The sequence below is a fragment of the Clarias gariepinus genome, chromosome 6, assembly GCF_024256425.1.
Source record: "Clarias gariepinus isolate MV-2021 ecotype Netherlands chromosome 6, CGAR_prim_01v2, whole genome shotgun sequence".
NCBI classification, from domain to species: domain Eukaryota; kingdom Metazoa; phylum Chordata; class Actinopteri; order Siluriformes; family Clariidae; genus Clarias; species Clarias gariepinus.
In genome coordinates, this window is record NC_071105.1 from 10,746,307 (window position 1) to 10,770,501 (window position 24,195).

General features: G+C 38.6%; 1 protein-coding gene across 2 annotated transcripts in view; it reads left to right on the forward strand.

Annotated features, from left to right (window-relative positions):
* The window catches only part of ror1 (receptor tyrosine kinase-like orphan receptor 1), a 129,930-nt gene extending 122,029 nt beyond the window's left edge, over positions 1 to 7,901 (forward strand). For both annotated transcript variants that reach the window (XM_053497604.1, XM_053497605.1), the window contains 2 exons: positions 1,486 to 1,694; positions 5,681 to 7,901. In XM_053497604.1, the coding sequence (XP_053353579.1) occupies positions 1,486 to 1,694; positions 5,681 to 7,120 (1,649 nt within the window). In that variant the 3' untranslated portion in view covers positions 7,121 to 7,901. The remainder of the gene's footprint in view (positions 1 to 1,485; positions 1,695 to 5,680) is intronic.
* Positions 7,902 to 24,195: the final 16,294 nt, after the last annotated feature.

The following is a 24,195-nucleotide window of genomic DNA, read 5'->3' on the forward strand; positions in this document are numbered from 1 at the left end:
TTCACAAATCAGTCTAAATGTGTGATAGTAAGCACTTCTGCTTTGCTGAGATAATCCATCCCACCTCACAGGTGTGCCACATCAAGATGCTGATCTGACATCATGAGTAGTGCACAGGTGTACCTTACACTGCCCACAATAAAAGGCCACCCTGGAATGTTTGAGAGAAATGGTAATATTGTGTAACTGGAATAATTTTTTTATTTAAAATTATTTAAAATTTTAGTTTAAAAAATACACTGATCTATTCAGTTGATAAGATATAAACAGCTAAAATAATGTATTTTTGTATAATAAAATGATGTATGCATAAGTAAAACCACAGTAAATTACAAGTTAACTTTGTAGTGGACTATAAAAAAAACTGTAGAAATGCAAAAATCTAATAGTTACAAATATGCTGTTATTTGCATCGCTGAAAATCACAACAATCACTAAATGTAATATTCTACTGTTATTCACACTGTGTAAATTAAGCTAATCTAAAATAACGGCATTTAACTAATCACTATTGCTCATGAGGTGATTGCGCAATGTGATGCTAGCGAGTAGCGCGTGAACATATCTAGCGCGACTGTCCCGAAGTTAACAAACAGTTTAAACTAAAAGCACTTCAACTATACAACTTTTACACGATGAATAGATACAGTTTTTACTGACCCTGCTGACGTTTCGCCATCCGTAACAACAACATGTTTTCTTTTTAAGTGTTCGTGCATGACATGCCATGAAAGCTCAGTCTTGCATAACGTGCAGGTTACCGTCTTCTTAGAGGCGTTTAATGTAAATCACTCCCATACCTTGGAGGACTCGGGGCGCGCGCTTTTTCCTGCAGACGCTTCTGTAAGCTCAATTGTGCGAGCGGCTGTGTGTATTTGTGCACCTTGTGGTCGCGCGCCTCAGTGACGTGAGCAGCCCAACTAATCGATAACGGCATTCGTTGACAACGAATTTCATTATCGATAATTATCGATTTTATCGATTAGTTGTTGCAGCCCTAAACGTTTCTTTTGGATCAGACTACAAGGGCCAGCCTTCACTCCTCACATGAATCAGTGATCCTTGGCTGCCCATGACCCTCCTCAGTTGGACCCCTTTTGGTATGTCCTGACCACTGCATACTGGGAACGTCACTCAACAGCTGCTGTTTTGAAGTTTGCTCTGACCCAGTGGTCTAGACATCACAATTTGACCTTTTCAAAGTCAGTTAAATCTTTGTTTGTCCATTTTTTCTCCTTCCAAGACATCAACTTCAGGGACCAAATGTTCACTTGGTGCCTGATACTGTACATCTCACCAAGATCCAGATGCCATTGTAACGTGATAATCAGTGTTATTCATGTCACCTGTCAGCTGTCATAATGTTATGTCTGATCTGTGTATACAGTAGTAGTAATAGTAAATCAGACAGGCTGTACTGTGTGTAATTATATATGACTAAACTGCCAGTTTAAAATGAAAGATTGTTTTGTTTGTGGTGCTCAGACCCAGGGAAGCGTGGAGGAAGCAGTGTGGAGATCCTCTACATCCTGGTCCCCAGCGTTGCCATCCCTCTAGCCATTGCCCTGCTCTTCTTTTTCATCTGTGTGTGTCGGAATAACCAGAAAGCCTCGCGTCCGCCCGCCCAGCGGCAACCAAAACCCGTACGCGGCCAGAACGTGGAGATGTCCATGCTGCCTGCGTATAAGCCCAAGGTGAGAACAACAGGCCTAAGCAGCGAGATCAATGAATCTGTCATGATCTTACCATTTTAAGGATATACTAGGAATTTTTTTACATCATGAAACTGTTAATAAAACAGTTATAAAAAAAAATTGATATTTATATTATAATAGATGTGTATGGTTACAATATTATGGTATTAATAATATGTAGTCATCTTGTCCGGCCTTAGTGGTACATTCATTTGTTCACTGAAAATTATCGCATTCTTTTTGCTTAGGATAGTTTTATTAAATTTCAGATTGTAGGATTAAATCTATCTAAAGCATGTACAGTGGAACCTCGGATTACGAGCTCAATTCGTTCCGGAAGTGGGCTCGTATTCCAAAACACTGGTAAACCAAATTTAATTTACCCATAGGAAATAATAAAAAACTTAAATTATTCGTTCTACAGCCCCAAAAAAAAATACATAAATATAATTAATACCAAATATAAAGTAAAAATAAAACAAATTAACCTGTACTTTACCTTAAAAAAATTTAAAATTAAACCCCGACAGATAAGGGTTTTCGTTAGTGCATGCAGAGTGTGTGTGTGTGTAAAATGTGCGCGTGCGCGCACACACACACACACACACACACACATTAACGGATAGACAGCTTTTAAAACCATTTAAAAATTAGCAGGGAACATTCCTAGTCACACTTACGTGAGCGCATACTAACAGGATCACTGCTGTAAGTAAAACAACAACAACAAAAAAACAAATTAAACAGCTCCTCACCTTTGAAAACAATCGCGACAGAGAGAAGTTTGTGTGTTTATTTGGCAACCTAAGAGGAGGGGGGATGAAGGGGGGCTCGCTCGCGATTACGGCCCCTTTCTCTCAGGTTGCCAAACAAACACACAAACTCTCTGCCTTACACAGACACATACACGCACACTGAAATACACTGCAAGCAGTAAGACCCAGCAGCGGAGACGATCGGTCTCGGCTTTACAGCTCCCCTTCTCTCAGGTTGCCAAATAAACACACAAACTCTTCTCTGTCGCGACTGTTTTCAAAGGTGAGGAGCTGTTTAATTTTTGTTGTTGTTGTTGTTGTTGTTGTTTTACTTTACAGTAGTAATCCCGTTAGTATGCACTCACGCGAGTGTGACTAGCGATGTTCCTTGCTAATTTTTAAACGGTTTTAAAAACGGTCTCTCCGTTAATGTGTGTGTGTGCGCGCGCACACGCACATCTCACACACACACACACACACACACAGCGCGTGTGTGTATTCACCCAGCAGGAGAGACGATTACCTTACAATTCTGCTGCAAGAGAGAGAAAAACTGTTGGCTCACTTGTGATGACGTAACGCTCGTTGTTAAAACAAGAAGCGCATGCGTGAAACATGATACTCGGTGCTCGTTAACTAAGACAATGCTCGTTTTTCAAGTAAAAAATTATTAAAAATTGTTGCTCGTCTTGCAAAACACTCGTAAACCACGTTACTCGTAATCCGAGGTTCCACTGTATTTGGAAAATGCTGGCCACTAGAGGGTGTTGGAGGTGGGTTTTTTTGTTTCCCTTCACTTTTTTAATGATCTTTTATTTATATATATATATATATATATATATATATATATATATATATATATATATGATTTATTATTGTAAAGGTCGTATCTAATAATGTGAAAAAGTAGTGGTACTACTACTAATATAAATCTGGCCTGGAGTGCAATTATCCACAGTTGAATTGAGTAAAGAGGGCTCCTGAATTCCCAGCTGCACACGGTGGAAATAAAGTTTTATGATTGCTCTACAAGCTATTGACCCAAATACACACAGGCACACACACACACACACACACACACACACACACACTCAATCCATGAATTGTTTCATGAACATTCTGCGTCAGTCCCTGCTATATGAAACTTAACCAGTCCCAGATGTATTGTTCTGTACTTAAAACACTTTCATGCAGACCCAGCTGCAAGTCAAAGTTCAAGACAGGGGTCAAACAGAGGTCATGATTCACATGACTAATATTTAATTTGAGATGATCAGGGATGGGATGTTAGTTGCCTCTGAGAGAGCTGGTCCTAACACGAACCAGCTGTCCCCGTGTTTCCCGTGTCGGCATTCTGGGTAGATTTTCATTTGACCTCAGAAGGCCTCTGAACCTGAAGCCTTCATCCGCTGTCTCCGGCGTTGACGAGCAGTATGTCTAATGGAACTTGTCTATGAACAATATGAAACATTTTAGTTACTACTGACACTGAAGACTCATTCAATAAGAGTTATATAAATGAATCCTTACAGAAAACCTGGACATATATCATAGAACAAGCGTACGTAGCCGTCGTTGGTGGATAAAGGGCTTGTAGAAAGGGTTAAAAGAGTTCAAACTAAAACTAAGCTGATCAGCTTTAATGTAATCAGTGATATTATTATTATTATTATTATTATTATATTGTGTATAAGTAACTTATTGTAAAGTCGAATATTAAATCCAGCACATAACTGTTTATTACATTGCTTTTATTTAGCATTTTGATTTCACTTATGGTGCACCTTAAACTTGCATGATGCTTTGATAAAATCTGGACAGACAGACAGACAGACTTTGTTAGACAGTTAGTTTTCTAAGACCCGTTTCAGGTCTTTGAACATGTGATATCATTGAAAGAGCGAGTTCTGACCAATGCACAGACAAAAACGTTCTTTTAGTTATATGGATTGATTTTTTTATTTATTTTTATTAAAAATATTATGATATATACAGTATGTATATGTATACTGTAGCTTTGGTTAATATTTTATACTACAGTATATTTGTAATACAGAAGCGGATCTTGGTTAATGGTGTGGAAGAATATTGCAGTAAATCACACTCTGTATTTAAACCACATTTTACTTGTTCCAGTTGCAGAACTGATGGCATCCATTCATTATTGAACAGCGACAAAAACGAGCGTAAATCTATCTAAATCTGTCAACAGGCTGTTTACAGCAGCTATAACATAATGCTTGTAGATAAAACCCTTTGATGTGGGGTGTCTGTTCGGAGCTTTAGCACTGTCTTTAGTCTCTGTTAAAGGTCAGGGTACACAGCTGGTCAAAGGTCACCGTCCCAGTCAGAGGTTAAACTCATCCAGCTTCTGAGAGAGGCATCAAAGCAAAGAGAGAACTCGATTCTTTTCAAACCTGTCACACTTTAGTTTCAAACGGAGTGATCCCAGGAGGAGCATTGAAGTTTTTCGGGGTGTTTTTTCTTTTTGAGAAAAATTAGGACCTTTTGATATATTTTTATTACTGTGTTAAATGATCTATTTTTATCGATGGGCGTTCAAGCCCAATGAATGAGACCGATTGACATTTGCAAAAGAGTTCAAGCATAGTACGGTGATGAGACTCTTAGCAGCAATAAAATATCCCGAATGGCGCAAACGCGTTAAAGATCCCATATATCTGTGAAGGACGATTCTCGCCGAGGCGGCTCAGAGCCCACTGCAGTCGCGCCATAAACATTTGGCGGGTGGAACACTTGATCCTTGAAAATGAACTTGCAAAGGAGACAAATCTTCCTGTGGAAACTGTACACACAAGCACTCACTTACACAGTACAGTCTCGATTTGACTTGAACACCTTTGTATTATTTAAACACCAAATTTAAGATTTAAGGGGAAAAGCGGTCTATAACCAACAACTCATAAAAATGAAGATATGCTAGACCAAAAAATTCATTCCTGTTTGATCAGACAACACACACAGTTGAAGATGAAAGCACAATCATGTTGAGAATGTTTAAATTTTGAAACTTGAAGTTTGTTTCTTATCAATCTTGCATCATGGTTTGATGCCGTTTTGCTTCCTTAAACATTGGACATCTTAATCATTAAGGAAACCAATAATACAAAGCCTTTATTTACAGTAACTATATAGAGTGTAGCAGCCAATCTTTTGAAGCCTTTTAGACGTTGTATGTTTATTCTGACGAAAATCTCTTCTCTCCCCTAGACTAAAGCCAAAGAGCTGCCTCTATCAGCTGTACGTTTCATGGAGGAGCTGGGTGAGTGCACCTTTAGTAAAATCTACAAAGGTCACCTGTACCTGCCAGGTATGGAGCATGCTCAGCTTGTGGCCATCAAAACCCTAAAGGACTTCTCCAGCCCACAGCAATGGAACGAATTCCAGCAGGAGTGTTCTGTCCTGGCTGAGCTTCACCATCCCAACGTTGTGTGTCTCCTGGGCGTGGTGACACAGGAGCAGCCTGTGTGCATGCTCTTCGAGTTCCTGCCTCTCGGAGATCTCCACGAGTTCCTGGTCATGCGCTCGCCTCATTCTGACGTCGGCTGCAGCAGTGATGAGGACGGCACGGTTAAATCCAGCCTGGACCATGCAGACTTCCTTCATGTTGCGATGCAGATAGCAGCTGGAATGGAGTACCTGGCCAGCCACTTTTTCGTCCACAAGGATCTTGCAGCGAGGAACATTCTTGTAGGAGAACAACTGCATGTTAAAATTTCAGACCTGGGACTCTCGAGGGAGATCTACGCTTCTGATTACTATCGTGTGCAGCCTAAAATGCTGCTTCCTATCCGCTGGATGCCTCCAGAAGCCATCGCATATGGAAAGTTCACCACGGATTCAGACATCTGGGCTTTCGGCGTCATCCTCTGGGAGATCTTCAGCTTCGGCCTTCAACCCTACTACGGCTTCAGCAATCAGGAAGTGATCGATATGGTGCGCAAGAGGCAGCTGCTGCCTTGCCCAGACGACTGCCCGCCACGCGTCTACACACTGATGAACGAGTGCTGGCAGGAAGGACCAGCACGGAGACCCAGGTTTAAGGACATCCATGCTAGACTGCGTGCCTGGGAGGGCTTGTCATCCCACGCCAGCTCCAGCACACCGTCTGGAGGCAATGCCACTACCCAGACGACCTCGCTCAGTGCCAGCCCTGTCAGCAACCTCAGCAGCCCACGCTATGCCGGATACATCTACGGAGCTCCTCAGGGGATACCGGCAGGTCAAATTGCAGGTTTTGTGGCAGCAGCAATGCCGCAGAACCAACGCTTCATCCCTGTGAATGGATACGCCATCCCTCCAGGGTATACTGCATTCCCAGCTGCCCATTTTGCCTCAGCTCAGGCACCCACACGAGTGGTGCAGCACTGTCCTCCCCCTAAGAGTCGCTCCCCCAGCAGCGCCAGTGGTTCCACCAGCACTGGGCACGTTACCAGCGTGCCCTCCACAGGCTCGAACCATGATGCAAACACGCCACTGCTTTCACACTGCGTCACTCTAGCTCCTGTGGCCACCATGCAGGGCGGCACGGTGTCCGTGTTCGGACACATGGCACAAAAGGGACTTCCCATGGACCCGGCTCAGGCGTCGCTTTTAGCCGACTCCAACAGAATCATGTACAGCGAATCGATCATTACCGCTGACTTGTGAATACACCTTGCCTTTTCTTGTAAATGATTATAATTATTGATATTTTAAAATGTTTTCCTTCACTATGTAAATACCAACTAGCCGGAATGGAATGTAAAAGAATTATATTCTATGTTTTTTATATGAAAAATCACAAAAAAAAAAGAATAAAGGAATGCCTCCTCATCTCATCGTACTGATGATATCAGTATGATACCTGAAGAAGATTTCGGGACCCTTTGATATATTTCTTTTCCCTCTTACTTTTTTTTCCAGCTGCAGTGAGCATCTATACAGAAGTCGTGCCTTTTTCACTTTAATGTCATTGCAAAAAATACCTGTGTCCTGAGCTCAAGTCAACATTTTTCAATCAGAATCATCATTGATTTGGCTTTACTAACTGCAAAATTTTAACAATTTTAATTGAAACTGCTTTAAGAAATCAGTTGATGCCCTATGATCATTTCCTTTTCAGGTAGCTATAACTAGTATCAATTTATCGTTTTAAATCCTCTCTTAAAGCTTATTGCACTGTTCCTGGTCATAAACTGGTGACGGCAAAAGTTTGCATACCGTAGGGCACAAAAATATTACATTCATTGTCGCGTCTCTTACCTGATCTGTTCTAATCCACCAATCGTGGGCAAGTCTAAACAGACATATCTGTACAGTAGCTGTGTCAGGTGGCATGAAATCCTTGCCTTTTTCTGTTGAGTGACTGCAAACTTTAGCTTTTACTTGCATTCATATTATGTTTGATGGGAAAATGCAGTTTTCTTCACGTTACCTGAATGATGTTCAAACCCTACCGGGATTGTGCAGAATAACATAACACAGTTATAAGAGTAAAAACTCCCTTTATTTCTCTATATAATCTCCTGCCACTCTAATGCACTTATCCCAGCCTTTCACTAGTGCTTAGATACCATCAAGGTAAAAGTTCTCTCAATACGCTGGAGCCATGACCGGACTGTCTGCTTCACGTCTGAAATGCTGGCCTCCCAGGAACTCCTTGAATGGCCCAAGCATGTGGAAATGGCTTGGAGTTTGAATGATTGTGTGTCCAGTTCTCATAGACAGATGCATCTCCTCTGCAAGTTTTTGATAAGTTATCTGTTGATTTTCACGGATCAGACATGCAGATTGATTATTATTCATGGATGTACGGCCTTCTTTAAAACTGTAGCTATGAGTCTCATCACTGTGCATCCATACATTTTATGCCTCCATTCACAGGTACCGGTCTGAATTGAACGCCCCTTGTAGGTAAGATGAACAAATATTGGTTGTAATCAAGGCATTTTGGCCGGCCGATCATCTCTTTCTCTCCATTTAATTATACTTGATTGGCAAATTCGACCATCTACCTACCTACCTACCTACCTACCTATCTTATCTAAACGTCCTATTCGTGCTTTGTGCTTTTAGCTGTATGGATAAACAACGGGGGATAACCAAATTGCATCTATACAGATGTTCATCCTTTATTATAGTGTATTAGTGAGGAAGTCTACAAAAGGTCATATTTGTGTGATACGACTAGTGAACTTCTTCAGCTATTAGAATGTATTATTTTCTTAAAGAATGACACTTGTTTATAGATACATTTGATATTATGTTCGTTTATCGTTCATGAAACCTTGTTTTAAGGTCGAATAGCTTTTAAACCATTCTCTCCCTAGCTTCCCAATTTTTCAGTGTCTTAATGTTAATTGTAGAAACTTAGGCTAAATAGAAAGCATGTAATTAATTTAAAGCAGTAATTTGGTTTGTTAGAAAATTTCGATCAGATGTCAGAATTCAGCAGGTCCACTGTATTGGCAAAAAAAACTGTCTCATGAAAGTTGGCTATTGAGTATATGCACATGGTTTACAAGGGCTAAGAGTTTTCTTACTGCATACATGAAGTGAATGCATTGTCCTTTTTTTCTTCTTCCTTCATATTATTGACAAATCCTGTTTCTGCCTGCTAGTATTCTCACATTCTCCTTGTGTATCGACTTGTCTAGGCTGGACTGGGAGCTTCATCTAAACGTCACAGGGATTAGCTGCAATGTCTAGTCACTATCTCTTTTATGTTTATTTTAGTTAGTTGCTATGCAACTATCAAATGCAGATGTGCACCAGGGTTTAGGCTTTCATTCAGGGTATAGCTAATACAGCTTACACATACAAAGCTAGAACAATCTTCTCCAGAAATGCCTTTTTGTCTGTCATAACATGTTATGGCATATTATGAACGAACATCGCCTTGCTATGCATGTAATAACTGATATTTGAATATCTAGTTTGTGTCTGAATTAATGGTTTATTTTTGTACAACGTTTTGTATCAACGATATTGCAATATTTGTGTACCTCTAACCATATTGAGACTCATAGTGATTATGATTATGGTATGAGCTCATGAGTTTGTAACAGTCGAACGAATTGCATGTCTGATCTTCCTTCATGTCTTCCAATGTTTGCTTCCAGGAAGAGCGGAGATTTATACAGCTGTTTGATTTGCAACCATATTCGCTTGTAGGGAAAGTCAAAAAAACCACTTAATACTCATGACTGTGAATCTTTTTTTTTTTTTTTTTGGCTCTCCATAAAGGGGCTCGATTAAGGACCCATTAAATACATGCTAAACGTTTACACTCCTTATATGCCAACTTATGTGGCCTTGATTTTCTTTCTTTTTTTTTTTTTCATTGTGAGAAAAGTTTTTTGCACAAATAGTTTGTATGGCAATATTGCTATTAAACAAATGTCTTTTGTCATGTTGAGGTTGTTTATTGATTATTTTGGCCTTGAGAATAAATCATATAAATCAATTTCTCATTCACTATATAAAACATATAATGTTACAAACCTGATTTTATTTTAAAATTTCAAAACTTAGCAAGAAATTGTGGTTTAAGAGATTAATTTGATCAGAGGTGCAAGTAGGTACAAATTTGCATGTTGTATATAAAGCATTGCAAATGGAACTGTGATAATCTTATGGCTTATAGCAAAAAATTGCTGTCATAACCATGTTATACCACAAGAGGGTGACAAAGATCAATTTAAGTGGCAATCCTAACTGAAAGATTACTTAAGTTAAAAAGTTTCTCTTTAGTGGCCTCTTGTGGTCGAGTAAGGTAATACAGTACAAAATGCAGTAAAGATCCAGTTGGGCTGCAAAGCAGATGTTTCAGAATCAGAAAGAGTTTTATTGCCAAGTACTCATGCACGTACAAGGAATTTGTTTAAGTGACAGAACTTCCAGAACAAAACAAATGACAAGACAAAAGAGCACGACACACACACACACACACACACACACACACACACAAAAGTTTACAACTAATTGTGTAGGATGTTTTGTTTTTTGTTTAAAAAAGATCAAATGGAGTAGGGTGTGAGATACTCTTAAATAAGTTACATAAATATCTGTGGTATTGCACACAATATTGCACATATATTTATTGATGGTAAGAAGAATGTTTAGCTGCTCATGATGTTAATTGCCTGGGGAAAAAAAAAATTGTTCTTGTGCCTGACTGTCCTGGTGTTCGGTGCTCTGTAGCGTCGACCTGACGGCAAAAGTTCAAAGAGAAGGTGGCTTGGGTGTGAAGGATCCGAAGTGATATTTCAAACCCTTTTCCTCACTCTGGATGTATTCAGTTCTTGCAGCGTGGGCAGGGGAGTGCCAATAATTCTTTTAGCAGTCCGAGCCATCTGTGCTACGTTTACTCGCTGTGGTCGTTTCTTATTTTATGTTGTAATATCAAGCCAAATAGTTCAAATAGAAATTGTTCATTTTATGCAAATCGTCATATCATTATTGAAACATAGTAAATAAAAACGGCAGAAAAACTATTTCATCCTTTTTAGGAGGGTGAAAGTGTATACTATTCAAATAGATTGCAATATTTATTTATTTATTTATTTATTTATTCATTCATTCATTCATTTATCCCATCCAAGTCCATCTCAGGGCACACACTATCATCTGGATGACATGTGACATGCTGGTATGTTTGGGAAATGAGAAATAAACCGGAGAATCATAATTAAGGTTTATGGTCGCAACAATTCAAAAAGTGAAACTCATAGATTCATTACACACAGACTGATATAATCCAAATGTTTCTTTTAATTGGATAATTATGGCTTTCAGCTAATGAAAACCCAAAATTCAGTATTTCAAATAATTTAAATATTACGTAAGAGCAACAAAAATGTATTTTTAAAACAGAAATGTTGGACTCCTGAAAAGTCTGAACATGTGCAGCACTAAATACTTGGTTGGGTTCCCACTGCATGAATTACTGCAGCAATGCGGCGTGGCATGGAGGCGATCAGTCTGTGGCACTCTGACAATCCTAAGCCCAGGTTGCTCTGACAGCGCCCTTCAGCTCTTCTGTGTTGTTGGGGCTGGTGTCTGGCATCTTCCTCTTTAAAATATCCAATCGATTCTCTATGGGGTTTAGGTCGGGCGTGTTTACTGGCCAATCAAGTACAGGGACACTTTGGTCCTTACACACACAGGTAAGTATTAGTGCTTTTGGCCAAATCCTGCTGGGAATGAAATCAACATCTATGAAGCTGGTCAGTAGAGGGAAGCATTGAGTGCTCTATAACTACCTGGTAGCCCACCATGTCTCCCCAAACCACCAGTGACTGTGCAAACTTTACAGTGGACCTTAAACAGCTTGGATTGGTTTTTTACAATTACAGGGACCTTGATTTCCAAATGAAATACAAAATGTACTTTCATCTGAAAAGAGAACTTTGGCCCACTGAGCAACAGTCCAGTCCTTGTTGTCCTTAGCCCAGGTAAGACGCCTCTGATGTTGTAGCCCATGTCCTGGATACGTCTATGTTTGGTGGCTCTTGAAGTACTGACTCTAGCTTCTGTCCACTCCTTGTAAATCTCCCACGAATTCTTGAATGAGCTTCGTTTCACAATCCTGTTACGGCTGCGGTTATCCCCACTGCTTGTGCACCTTGTCCCACCACATTTATTCCTTCCATTTAACTTTCCATTAATGTGCTTACATACAGCGCTCAGAACAGACAGCTTCTTTAGCAATGACTTTTTTTTGTCTAACCCTCCATGTGCATAATAACCCAGACTACAAGGCCATTTAAAAGCTCAGGAAAACTTTCCTGGTGTTTTGAGTGAATTAGCTGAATATTAGAAAAAATTTCTGAGATATTGAATTTTGGGTTTCATTATCTGTAAGCCATAATCATCAAATAAAATAAATTATATATATATATATATATATATATATATATATATATGTAAATATAATGATTATGGCTTACAGCTCATGAAACCCCAATTCCCTGCATTGAAATACAAGTCAAAGTAAATTTAGAAATACTTTAATATTTTATTTGCCTTTTTCATCCTGTCCCAACTTTATTTAATTTGCGGTTGTACAAAAATCATTCCGTATTTTCATGTATGACTTGAAATTTTATAAATAAATAATATTACAGCAGTATATATGCATGGCTGTAAAGAAAAAAAAATATAGTACAAGACTGACCAGTTTTCAAATGGAAACAAAAAACCTAATGTACGCTCCTGGGATTTGCATAAAAACAGAAAGGAGCGAGTGTGACAAAGTTACCAGAAGAACTCGTATTCTCCAGGAAGCTCAGTAAAACCTAACAGTTGTTTTCTTATAAAACTGCACAAATCTGTGTCTAAAACTTCTGAAATTCTAAAATTTTATTGCTTTTTACACTGTAGAACTTTATTTTATGCAGAAATGTTGTTTAAAAGCATCTGTTGCTTATGCCATAGTGCTGTATGTGCCCAAGACTTTTGCACAGTACTATAAGTAAAACAGCGGTTGGGTTTTACTGAGCTTGCCGGCTACTGTATTTATGACCTACCCTGTGCACGTCTATGTGTGTGCTGCCGAGTATGGTTTCTATTTATGGCATGATGCCATTTACATGTTTGGCCGATGACATTATCCAGGTTAAGGGCCTTGCTCAAGGGCCCAACAGCGGCAACTTGGTTTGAACTTGGGACCAACAGTCCAACACTTTAACCACTCAGCTACCCCTGGGTTTATATGATATTGCTTTTCATTAACTCACTCTTCAAAGGTACCTAGAAAAGCTTCTTCTTGTTTCTCAATAAACAAAAGACCTTTATGTGGAAAAAAAAGTCCTTTACTCTCTTTAAAATCTTTTTTAAAGGGAAGAACATGAGTCCTGTGTGTTTGCCAAGGCAATAGAAGAGTAATGTTTTGCATATGGAAAAATGATTAAATGCGCGCACACACACATAAACTGGCTCAGGGATGGAAAGGAGTTTGATGTTGGGAATGTTTTTGATCAGTTCTGCTCTCCGGTTTCCAGCACTGCTTATCTGAAACAGCCGCAGAAATGACCAGTCAGCCTGGAATGTGGAGTGAGGAAACCGACCCAATCCGTCATATCGCAGGTGTTTGTGCGTGTGTGTGAAAAGAATATGCAAAATTCATTTTGTAGTCATTTTTAGATATTTATATGGGTATCCAGTGTGCGTATATAAACAAAAATGTGAGACAAAGGATTTCCTGACTTTTTTCCATATTTGTATTGGCTAGGGCTTAAACATGCTAGTTAGATTTTTCCCCTAATGTGACCTCATATAAGACTTTACCCCATCCCCTGTCTTGTTGCTAATCTCTACTGCTTAGACGTAGCTCTTTTACATAGACAATAAAATTGCATGTTCAGAAGTGAAGTGGAATAAAAGAAGTTTGTATGTACAGTATTGGGGAAAAGCATTATCTGACGGGTTTTTCACAAATTTGAGACTCTTTAATGTAATTACATTAAAGCTAGCTAGGTTTGTAGTGTAGCATCCAACCATTTTTTCCAGCTGTAATTTAATACCTGATTAAGTTGCGAAAGATTTTATTCTCCCGATTTTTTCCCCTAATTTAGTCCTGTGCAATTCCTCCCCGTCACTAGGGGCGCTCTCACATTAAGGCTACTACTATCACTCAGTCGGGAGGGCCGAAGACTATCACGTGCTTCCTTCGAACCACATGACGCCAGCCGACCGCATCTTCTCGAATTGCTCGCTCAGTCACCGTCGGGGCGGCGTAACACACTCCGAGGACAGTGCTATCCGCTCCTTCCGCTTGGCCAATCAGCTGTCTCTAGACCTCCGGCTGCGAGAGGTTACAGCATCAACTGGGAATCAAGTTGTGAGAGTTTTACAGTAAACCTAGATTAACACTAAACATGCTGCTCCTGTACATTAAACACGGGTATACAATTTTTATGGATACATTTAAGTATTTTAATTCATGGTTTTTTCAAAATTTTCAAAATTTGATTTTAATTTGAAAGATTAAATCCTCCCCATGTCTGTGTGGGTTTACTCTTTGTAATCCGGTTTCCTCCCACAGTACAAAGACATGCACGTTAGGCTAAGTAGTGTTTCCGTAGTGTATAAGTGAGCGTGTCCACCATCCAGTGTGTACCCCGCCGTGTGCCCTAGTGCCCTAAGTGGAATTATCACAGCCCTCCTGGGATAGGCTCCAGGGCTCCCCGCGACCCTGTATATATGATCAAATGGTATAGACAATGACCGAGTGAGAAGGTAAATAACTGAGTGTGTAAATGAAAGGGTGCACGTTGATCTGTCTGGCATCCCATTCAGAATGGAGAGTATTCCTATATAGGACTCTTTACAGTATATAGGACTGTAAGTGATATCCGAATTCCTTTGAGGCTGAAACACACATCCAGGTGAAATACTGTATAAACAAAGCTTTATAAATACATATATGATGCATTAGTGTATTTTATATAATAAGATATAGATTTATTCTGATAACTAGTATATATAGATCTAGCTCAGATAAAGAGAGAGAGAGAGAGAGAGAGAGAGATGAGTAACTCCCAAATGCTTGTAAGGCTCCGGGAGGGAGATGGGTAATTGGTGCAAGAGGAAGCAGATGCCGCTTGCTGACTGACTGACTCTTAATGACCCACTGGCATGATTTGTGCCTTTCATGTTCCGCATGACACTCCTTGTTTTTTGCTCCCTGCCTTTCAGTCTCCATGCCCCTTATTATTTTTCTTTTGCTTATTCAGAAGTATACAAGGCCTTCTACATTCTGCACCACTTGATCAATTGGCCACATGCCAGAAATGTCACAAATATGTAGACGGTTAACATGCCAGCCTTATATTGTTTATTTCTTCATGTATTTTATTTTGCTTTTTGTGTGTTCTTTTTTCTTTTTCTCTATAATTTTGCTAGTTTAAATCCTTCGTGCCCTGGTCAACCTGAGAGCAGCAGTTTACTTTGGGGAGAAGCTCAAGCTGAGAAGGGAGTCCTGAACTCCTAAGACTCGAGGTCCTGCAGCCTTACTGTAGGATTCTCAGTTCATGTGAGAGTGTATAAACAAACTTTCAAGAGATCGACACAGCGGACCTTCTGATCCACACACAACTTGGCACGGGTTGTTTTTTTTGTTGTTACACTAGATAACACAAGATAAGGGTGGCAACCCACTGCCAGCGGGGCTCAAACCCAGATCCTCAGATCCCTAAGTTAAGAACCTAGAGCCTTAATCACCTGAGCCACCATCATGTGAGAGTTTAAGATTTACTAAATAATAAAAATCTTTCTAAAATCCTCTAGAATACATGTAAAAAAAACTGTCATTTAAAGGGACGCTTGCATTAAAACCCAGTGCTGACAAATTCTCAAAACTAATATTCATTCTATAACAGCAGAAACCTGTAGTGTATGATTAAGTCTTTTATGGATGGATGGATGGATGGATGGATGGATGTCACAAGGTGGTAACAGCTAAATCAGAGACTCGTCTCATAATAGACACCAATAACACCGTGTCAAAATGTACATATGATATTGTGAAACGTCTGTGAAACGTTTATGTAACATTTATACCAGTATTCTCTAGTGTCACTGCTTTGTAAAGTTCCTTTTTAAAGTTTCTCTACGTCACTGCTTCGGAGCTTTCCATTCATTAGTTTGCCCTTTTCGTTTTGTTTTTTGGTATCAGGACAAACTGATTGTTAATTGTTTACAGCTGCTATATTGTAAGATTTAAAAATAGAAAGGAATCCAAAAGGAATCCAAAGAGTAACCTTGCATTAGACCAAAGGACACATTGTTGATTATTTTCCTATAAATAGAATGACTGGAGTGTTTTGTTTTTTTTTATTATTACTGTTAGACTGTTTATACAACGGTTACTCAACTATTATAAATTGAAGTGTTAAAGCTAGTTATTTATATTAAAAGTCTACATTAAATATCATTATATATTCTTGAACCTTATAGTTTTGTTTTTAGAAACATATCAAATATAAGAAGACTTAATGTGACAAAAAAAGAAAAAATCTTTGCCCTGTAGTAGTTCATCTTAGAAGTCAGGCAGAATCCAAAGCAGATGTAAAGGCAGTTAAAGGGGCCCAACATCAGCTCTGTGGCATTCCTGAGATCTGCACTCACAACCTTCTCTTAACACAGAACCTTAATCAGCCTTCACTGCATGAACTCTAGTATTACAAGCTATATATTGTGGTATGATGGGTGGAGTGTCTGAGAGTACACAATAGCAGATTAATCTTTAAATCTCTTAATCACTAAATTGGGATGCTTGTAATAACAAAAAAAAAAGCATTAATCTTTGCTGTATCCATCACCAGCAGAAATCGAAATCTAACTTTATTGTACCTGGGTTAGACGGTGATCCGAGATTCATAAGAGAGACATGGACTATCAAAGGGAGTGTGACGACTGACTAGGCTTTGTGTCGAGATGAAAAGCTGAAAGGAGAAACGGGATAAGTAAGCAGGTACACCTCCACCCACACACGTACACACCCACCCAGGAACAAGACAAACCCTGGGTTGTCAGGCCATGTGAACTGTTGTTATATGTCGCTCTGTGTTTGACCTCTGGATAAAAGAGGCCACTGTCTGGGTCTGATGCCCTTGACCTGAGGAGAGAATAGGAACAAAAAGCCTTCTCAGTATCTCAAATAGTCAATCATCCTCCACTCTGGCCTCCGGCTGTCACGTTTATTCTCAGATTAACTACTGAGCATACAATGTGCAACATAATCATCTGGGCCGGAATCTGGCTGTTAATGATCCTAAGACTGTTCATCCAATATACCTACTCAAGTATGTACTTATAATATAGGAGATTCATATTTCAATGCGTTTAAATATACACAGAAGCGTTAAACTGGTCATATATATATATATATATATCCCTTTAAACACCTAATAATTATCACAAATTGTAAAAGCATGTAGTTGTGAGAGTAAGTAAAATACTGCTGATGTTTTCTAGGACATCACTTTGAACAAACAAACAAACAAACAAATAAATAAATAATACATTAATAAAAAAATTAACTTATAAACATTATTTCATTACAGTTTGTTAAAATCCAAAAGCTGAATAATTATAAAAATATTTTTAAGTATTTAATAAGATAGATAGACATTTTAAATTATATTTTTCTTGGGGCTTTTGTTGAATAAAAAATCTTTTTTTTTATTTTTTATTCACTTGTATTCTATATCACTTATCCTCGGCAGGGTCGTGGGGGCCTGGAGCCTATCCCAGGAGACTTTGGGCACAAGCCTGGGGATAGAGCCTGGACAGGATGTCAATCCATCGCAGCACACACACACACACACACACACACATATATTACAGGCAGTTTGGGAATGCTAATTAGCCTAATGTGCATGTCTGTAAGAGGAAACCAGAGTACCCGGAGGAAACCCACCAAACACAGGGAGAGCATGCAAATTACACACACACAGACACAAGGCAGGAATTTAACCCTTAACCTTAAAGGTGCGAGGCCATAGTGCTACACCAGGGTGCCCGAGGTGCCTAAAGAATGGCCCCTCCATATCCAATCCAGCTTTCTTTTTACCCTCTTCATAGACTCCAAGACAATTAAAGTGGGGCTGGTGTGCCATCATGCTGAAACATTTACTGTTCTTATATAAATTACACGTAATTCATTTAAATAGTAGATAGACAAAGTGTTCCAGCTAGGAACGTCTTTATGTAGGGGTTTATGTATTGGGAATCACTTTTTGTTCATATGGAAAAATAGTGGGTCAAAACTATATTCATATATTCATTGTTCTTAAAATAAACAGCTCTTTGGCTTTAGTTTAAATTGTTCCCATTTTAAATCGTGATTAAATTAACATTGTATATAAAAAATACTAATTGTGAAACATAGTATCAAATGCATTTCTTCTACACTCGTAATTTCTTATGCCAAATGTTTAATAAAGTTGCTGCTTTGAAAAAGAATTGAACAGACCAACTCCCTTTCTTTTATATGGGAGAAAGTAAATATGTATTTTAGAATAAACAATGCCATATTTTGCCCTGATGCCAACTGCAAACTTAAGTATTTCTTTTCTCTAACATCTTATTTTTTTTCATCAGTTATACACTGCACAATGCACCGCGGTCAAAGCATTACATCATCTAATTAACTGATTGACATCTACAAAAGATTTCAAGCACAGGGCAGTGATGAGACTCATGGTTCAAACATGAAGAAGGCAGTCTAATGAGAAAACGTTCCACCTTGATGGTATCCAAGCACTAGTGAAACGCTGAGATAAGTGCATTAGTGTAACACGGATTGAATAGAGAAATGAACAGTTTTTTTCCTCTCATAACTGTTTTCTGTTAAATCTGCGCAATCAAAAGTCCCAGTTTGACTTGAACATCCCTTGTAAAATGAGACCAAAACCAAAGAGTGAAAATCTTTCTTGAATTTCTCACTGGATAAATGTCTCAGTAGCAGAAAAAGAAAGCAAAGCATGGGTTAAAGTGCCACATGACCTTTTGGGGTGTTTTGCCTTTTTTTTTTTTTTTTTTTTGGTAATGTGACCTGACTGCGTAAAATACTAGCTGAAGTGAGAGCAGCAGTGCAAAAAAACAACAACAAAAAAAAAAAACACATGCAAGATTTGTCTGAAGATCCACAGAAGTAAAAGTCAGGTAAAGCTGAAGTCTTACACCGTCTCAGGCACAAAGACAGATTGAACCATTAAAGACTGAGAGATGGTGAAAGGTAGGAGTCTCTTCGCTCAAAGATTACAGATGCAAAAAGATAGGAGTCTCTAAGTGCTTTGGCTGGAAGAGGAGCTGGCAATATATCTCCCAGTTCTCTAAAAGAGGAAGAACTGCATAACGCACTTTAATGTGTTCCATATGCTTTTGGGGGTTCAAGAGGTATGTCCACCCCTACCCCCATCCTGTCTTTTTAAACCTTTGCCTGTACCTCTTGTCTGCCCCTCTTCTGTCTCCACTTATCTGCAAGCTCTCTCTCTCTCTCTCTCTCTCTCTCCTGTTTCCACTCAGACAACAACAATCTCTGCCTAAGGATAAAAGCAGGGCCTCCTCACAGACCATTTTTACCACCCGAATGTCTTTACCCTGATCTTTCTATACCAATAGGCTATCCACAGTACCCAAACTAAATTAAGGCACACAAAGATCTTTGAGAAGAATGTAACCTAATCTCATTTCCTCTTTAGTGAACTGCAATCTCTTCTTCGTGTGTCCGTGTAGGTTTCCTCCTGGTTCTCCGGTTTCCCACGTATGTAGGTCGATTGGCTACACGAAATCGCCTCTAGGTGTGAATGGGTGTGTGAATGGTGCTCTGCATTGATCTGGCATCCCATCCAGGGTGTGTTCCTGCCTCATACACATTGTTACTTGATTCACCGCAACTCTGAACCGGATAAAGTGATTACTGAATGTGAATGGCTGAAAGAAGGAATGATTGAATAGGCCAGGGTAAAGAACATCCCAGAGGGAAATTAACACTTTACTGACCAAATCTTTTTTCCTTAATATGTTATTTTAGAAAAGATTGAAACAATTTAGACAACACAGATAACAAAATGGTAGGCTATATTACATATATATCATTTATTCACTCACTCTCACTCATCTTCTACTGTATACCGCTTTATCCTGTATTCAGGGTCGTGGGGCCCTGGAGCCTATCCCAGGAACTCACACACCAATTCACACACATCGGTGTTCCCAAATTGCTTGTGTGTGTATTCCCTGTGATGTATTGGCACCCTGTCCAGGGTGTGCCCTGCCTCGTGCCCTAAGCCTCCTGGGATAGGCTTCAAGCCCCCTGTAACCCTGAATACAGGATAAAGTGGTACAGACGATGAGTGAGAGAGTGATACTATTACTTCACTAAAATACGAAGGCTGATTATATTTAGAACGTGTCTAGGTGCTGATTCAAGACTTTTCTGTATGGATTCCAATTTTAAAATGTATAATAATGACAAGTTCTAGTTTTACTTGCAGCTGACTTTTATTTTATTATAATATAAAGCAATGCCTTAATCAATTGTTGGACTCAACCTTCTCTTAAAAGCAATTTGACCGCCAGGACACTTTCCTGGATCCACCAATGGGTCTCAGAAATGATGAAGCTTTAACAAGTAATTCCAATTTTATGTACAGCACAAATCACTTGATGTATGTAACCACAGATGATTTTAGTTGCTGGCGCTGTATTATGTTAGAAACCTTTGAGCTTTGTACACTGAAGTGCTGTATATACCGTTTGTACTGCTAGTTTAACAAGACTAAAAAATATATATACACCTATTGTGACTTTCTCTTGAATTTATTGATTGAGGTATTTGCTATACAGTATATGCAACCTGACTATTCCAAGCTCCATATGGAGAAACCTGAGATGACGCATGACTTATCACTGTATACAACTGGAAATGTAGTGGTCTTTTGTCCAGCTGTACTGTTTTATCCATCCTGCTTATGGCAGCAGGCCCAGAGTAAAAGCACAGTTTGCAGTAAAGTGCTTTATATAGGTCTGGTATATGAGTTAGCCTTAAATTATTGTCATGGCTGGACAGGATCAGGCAGAAAAGGAATTTTTTCAGTGGATTTTGATTTACGATCGTGCTGGAGTTAACCTGACTGTATGAGCCCCAAAGCTTTAATAATAAATGTTTCTTTTTTTAGAAAATCCGAACAAACATGATGAGTTTGTGACTGTTTTTTTATGCAAAAAAAAAAAAAGAAAAAAAAAAAAGCTCAGAATAACTGTCCAAAATCACTGCTAAACTGTTTATGATAGACTTGGCTCAGGTATGGGCTTTGGCTCTTTAGCTATGCATATAGAGTTACGTTATACAATCTCCATAACATAGAAGATTATAAAACATTCAATAAAAAAATGCTAGCTTACATACTGAAAGGAAATAGGGGAAAATGACTCTGAAGAACCTGACACCCCGTTAGCCGAAACAGTGGTAGAACAGTGTAGTCTTCTGGTGTCCCCTGTATAACTGTGCTTTTGTTGCTAGTTAGTTAATCAGTTAATTAGTTTATTATTTGTCTATCAACATCCACAAAAGCAGAACCCTATTTTACTTATATTTTATAGTTTCTTTGGGTCTGAAACAAAACACTCTGGATATCAAAATGAGCAATTAACGTATATTATCTACATTTTACACCTATGATTGAAAGAATATAATATACATAAGAACACCTATAACAGCTTCTACTCTTTTTGGAAGTCGGTCCACAAGATTTTCTTTGGGAACTCATGTCTATTCATTCTGTAGAGCATTTATGAGGTCCGGCAATGATGTTGGACAAGAAGACCTGGCTTGCAATCTTCGTTCCAGTTCATCCCAAAGTTGCTCGATATGGGGTTGAGGTCAGGGCTCTGTGTTTGGGCCAGTTAAGTTCTTCCACACCGAACTTATCAAACCATGTCTTTATAGTCGTTGCTTTGTGCACTGGGGCACAGTCATGTTGGAATAGAAAAGGGCCTTCCCCAAACTGTTGCCACAAAGTTGGAAGCGTAGCAATGTCCAAGATGTCATGGTATGCTGAAACATTAAGATTGTCATTCACTAGGGATAAGGGGCCTGATTGAAACACCTGAATTCAAGAATTAACAGGTTTGGCCAAATACGTTTGTTCATGTAGTGTATCTTGGGTATCTTAGGCATGAATCACATTTTACATAAATATGAAAAGAGTGACATTGATAATTTACTGAACTCATGAAGTACCTGCCTGCAGCCAAAATACTTTTCACCTTCTATATACCGAGCTGTCAGTCATCTATACATAGACATATTTAAGAGCATATTCTTTCTGACACATTCTGATAAACACAAACCATCTATATATATTTGAACAAAGTCAAGGTTCAAATGTTTCATTTGGAAATATAATATTTGTCCGAAAATCAAAGTCGTCTCACACACACCATTAATGTCGTTTTCGCCTGTTTCACACTTATTATTATTGTAGCTTTGGGAATGTGGTTCCTCATTCAGAGAGGTGTAATCACTCTCATCTCACAGTTAGGGATTGGTGCTGTTGTACACACTCCCAGCAGTGTCAAAACAAGCTGCAAACTCAGTGTTTAGTGCAGACAGAAATAGAAAATGGTTTCAGCTGGGAATCGGCTTAGCCCTCAAAGCTTGTCTCGCTGCCTTGATGTTGAAATGGTGAGGAGAATAAAAGGGGAGGGAAAAAAAAAAACTAGATTCATGTTTCATGGCTCGGGAAAAAGCTAGGAATACGGTTGCCATGGCAACTGGGTTCATTAAACCACCCCAAATCCCACAAAGAGATATTGTGAAAAAAAAAAACAAGTTTAAAAGGAGTATGAAAAGACAGTGCATATGTGGAGCCATTTATTTGTCAGTGTTAAAACAGGCCCAGTGAGTGCAGCCCCTTTCGTGGGCCTTTTGCCTCAGTCTCTGCCAGAGTGTTTTAACCATCTGCTAATTATTTACGTCTGTTTTAGCAGATTTTTCACCATTTCTTGACTTTTCTTATTCAAAGTAAATTCCACACCATCATAACGTTTTGGACATGGTTCATAATCTCACGGCCAAATGTACTGTATATAAACATTTTTATCATCACCCTCATTATGTAGACATCCATGTACGTTTTCATCAGAGGCTGGAGAACTTTTACAGTGCTTTATACTCCTGTAAGGCTGCCATATATGGATCTGATGAATTTAAAACATGGATGTGATGGATGGCGAACAAAGGCTGATGCAAAACTGATGAGTTATACAGTATGGCATCGTTAAAATGAAATGCAAATGAAAATGAGGCCAAATGAAGCTTTTCTGCTTCAAATATGCTTGATAGCTCAACTTTATCATAAACAGTGTGATATACGGTATACATGTACATACGTTTATACACACACACTGACATTTATTTATACAGTATACACTGGTGGATCCATCTCCAAGATAAAAAAAAAAATTGTCAAAAGACCAATATCTTTTAATGCTGATGGGAGAAATATTGATGTGGAATATTAACCTTTTCATGCATGGTGTTTACAATCACAAGCTGTCGTTAGAGAAGATAACATAAGATATAAATCACCTCCAAATCACTTGCAGGAATTAAATGAATTAATATGAACGTCTTTAAAAGTCTAGACTAATTGTCCTAAATTTTTCCAAGATTATGTAAAAAAGATAATTGTTTGTGCCAGAAACCACTGATCAGCTTAGATTAAAAAAAACTTTTATTAGTGAATGAAAATAGAAAATTATATTTTGTAAAAATATGTTTTTTTTGTTGTTAACATCACAAATTTTTAGCGAAAAAATTAATAAACGCCTGTTTAACATAGTCTAAATAGATTAAATAGTCTAGATTATTTTTAGTCTAAAATAAAATAGTAATAAAACTGTTTTAGTCTATTTTACTCATGAACGATTCAAATAATTTTTTAAAATAAGCCATTTTCATAAAATCAAAATTTACACATCAAGCTATTTTATGTAAAAATAATTAAGAATATATAAGAACATATATAATTATAACTAATATAAGAATCCATATTTTTTAGGTCTAATGCCACATGGGAGATAGAGAGATACCCATAATTTCTCTGCCAGTTTCTTAACAGGGTCAGGTTGCGAACTTGACCCCTAATTGTATCTGAGCAGTTAAGAGTGAAGGTCCTTACTCAAGGGCCCAACCTTGGCACCCAACAGCATTGAGGCTCAAACCAGGA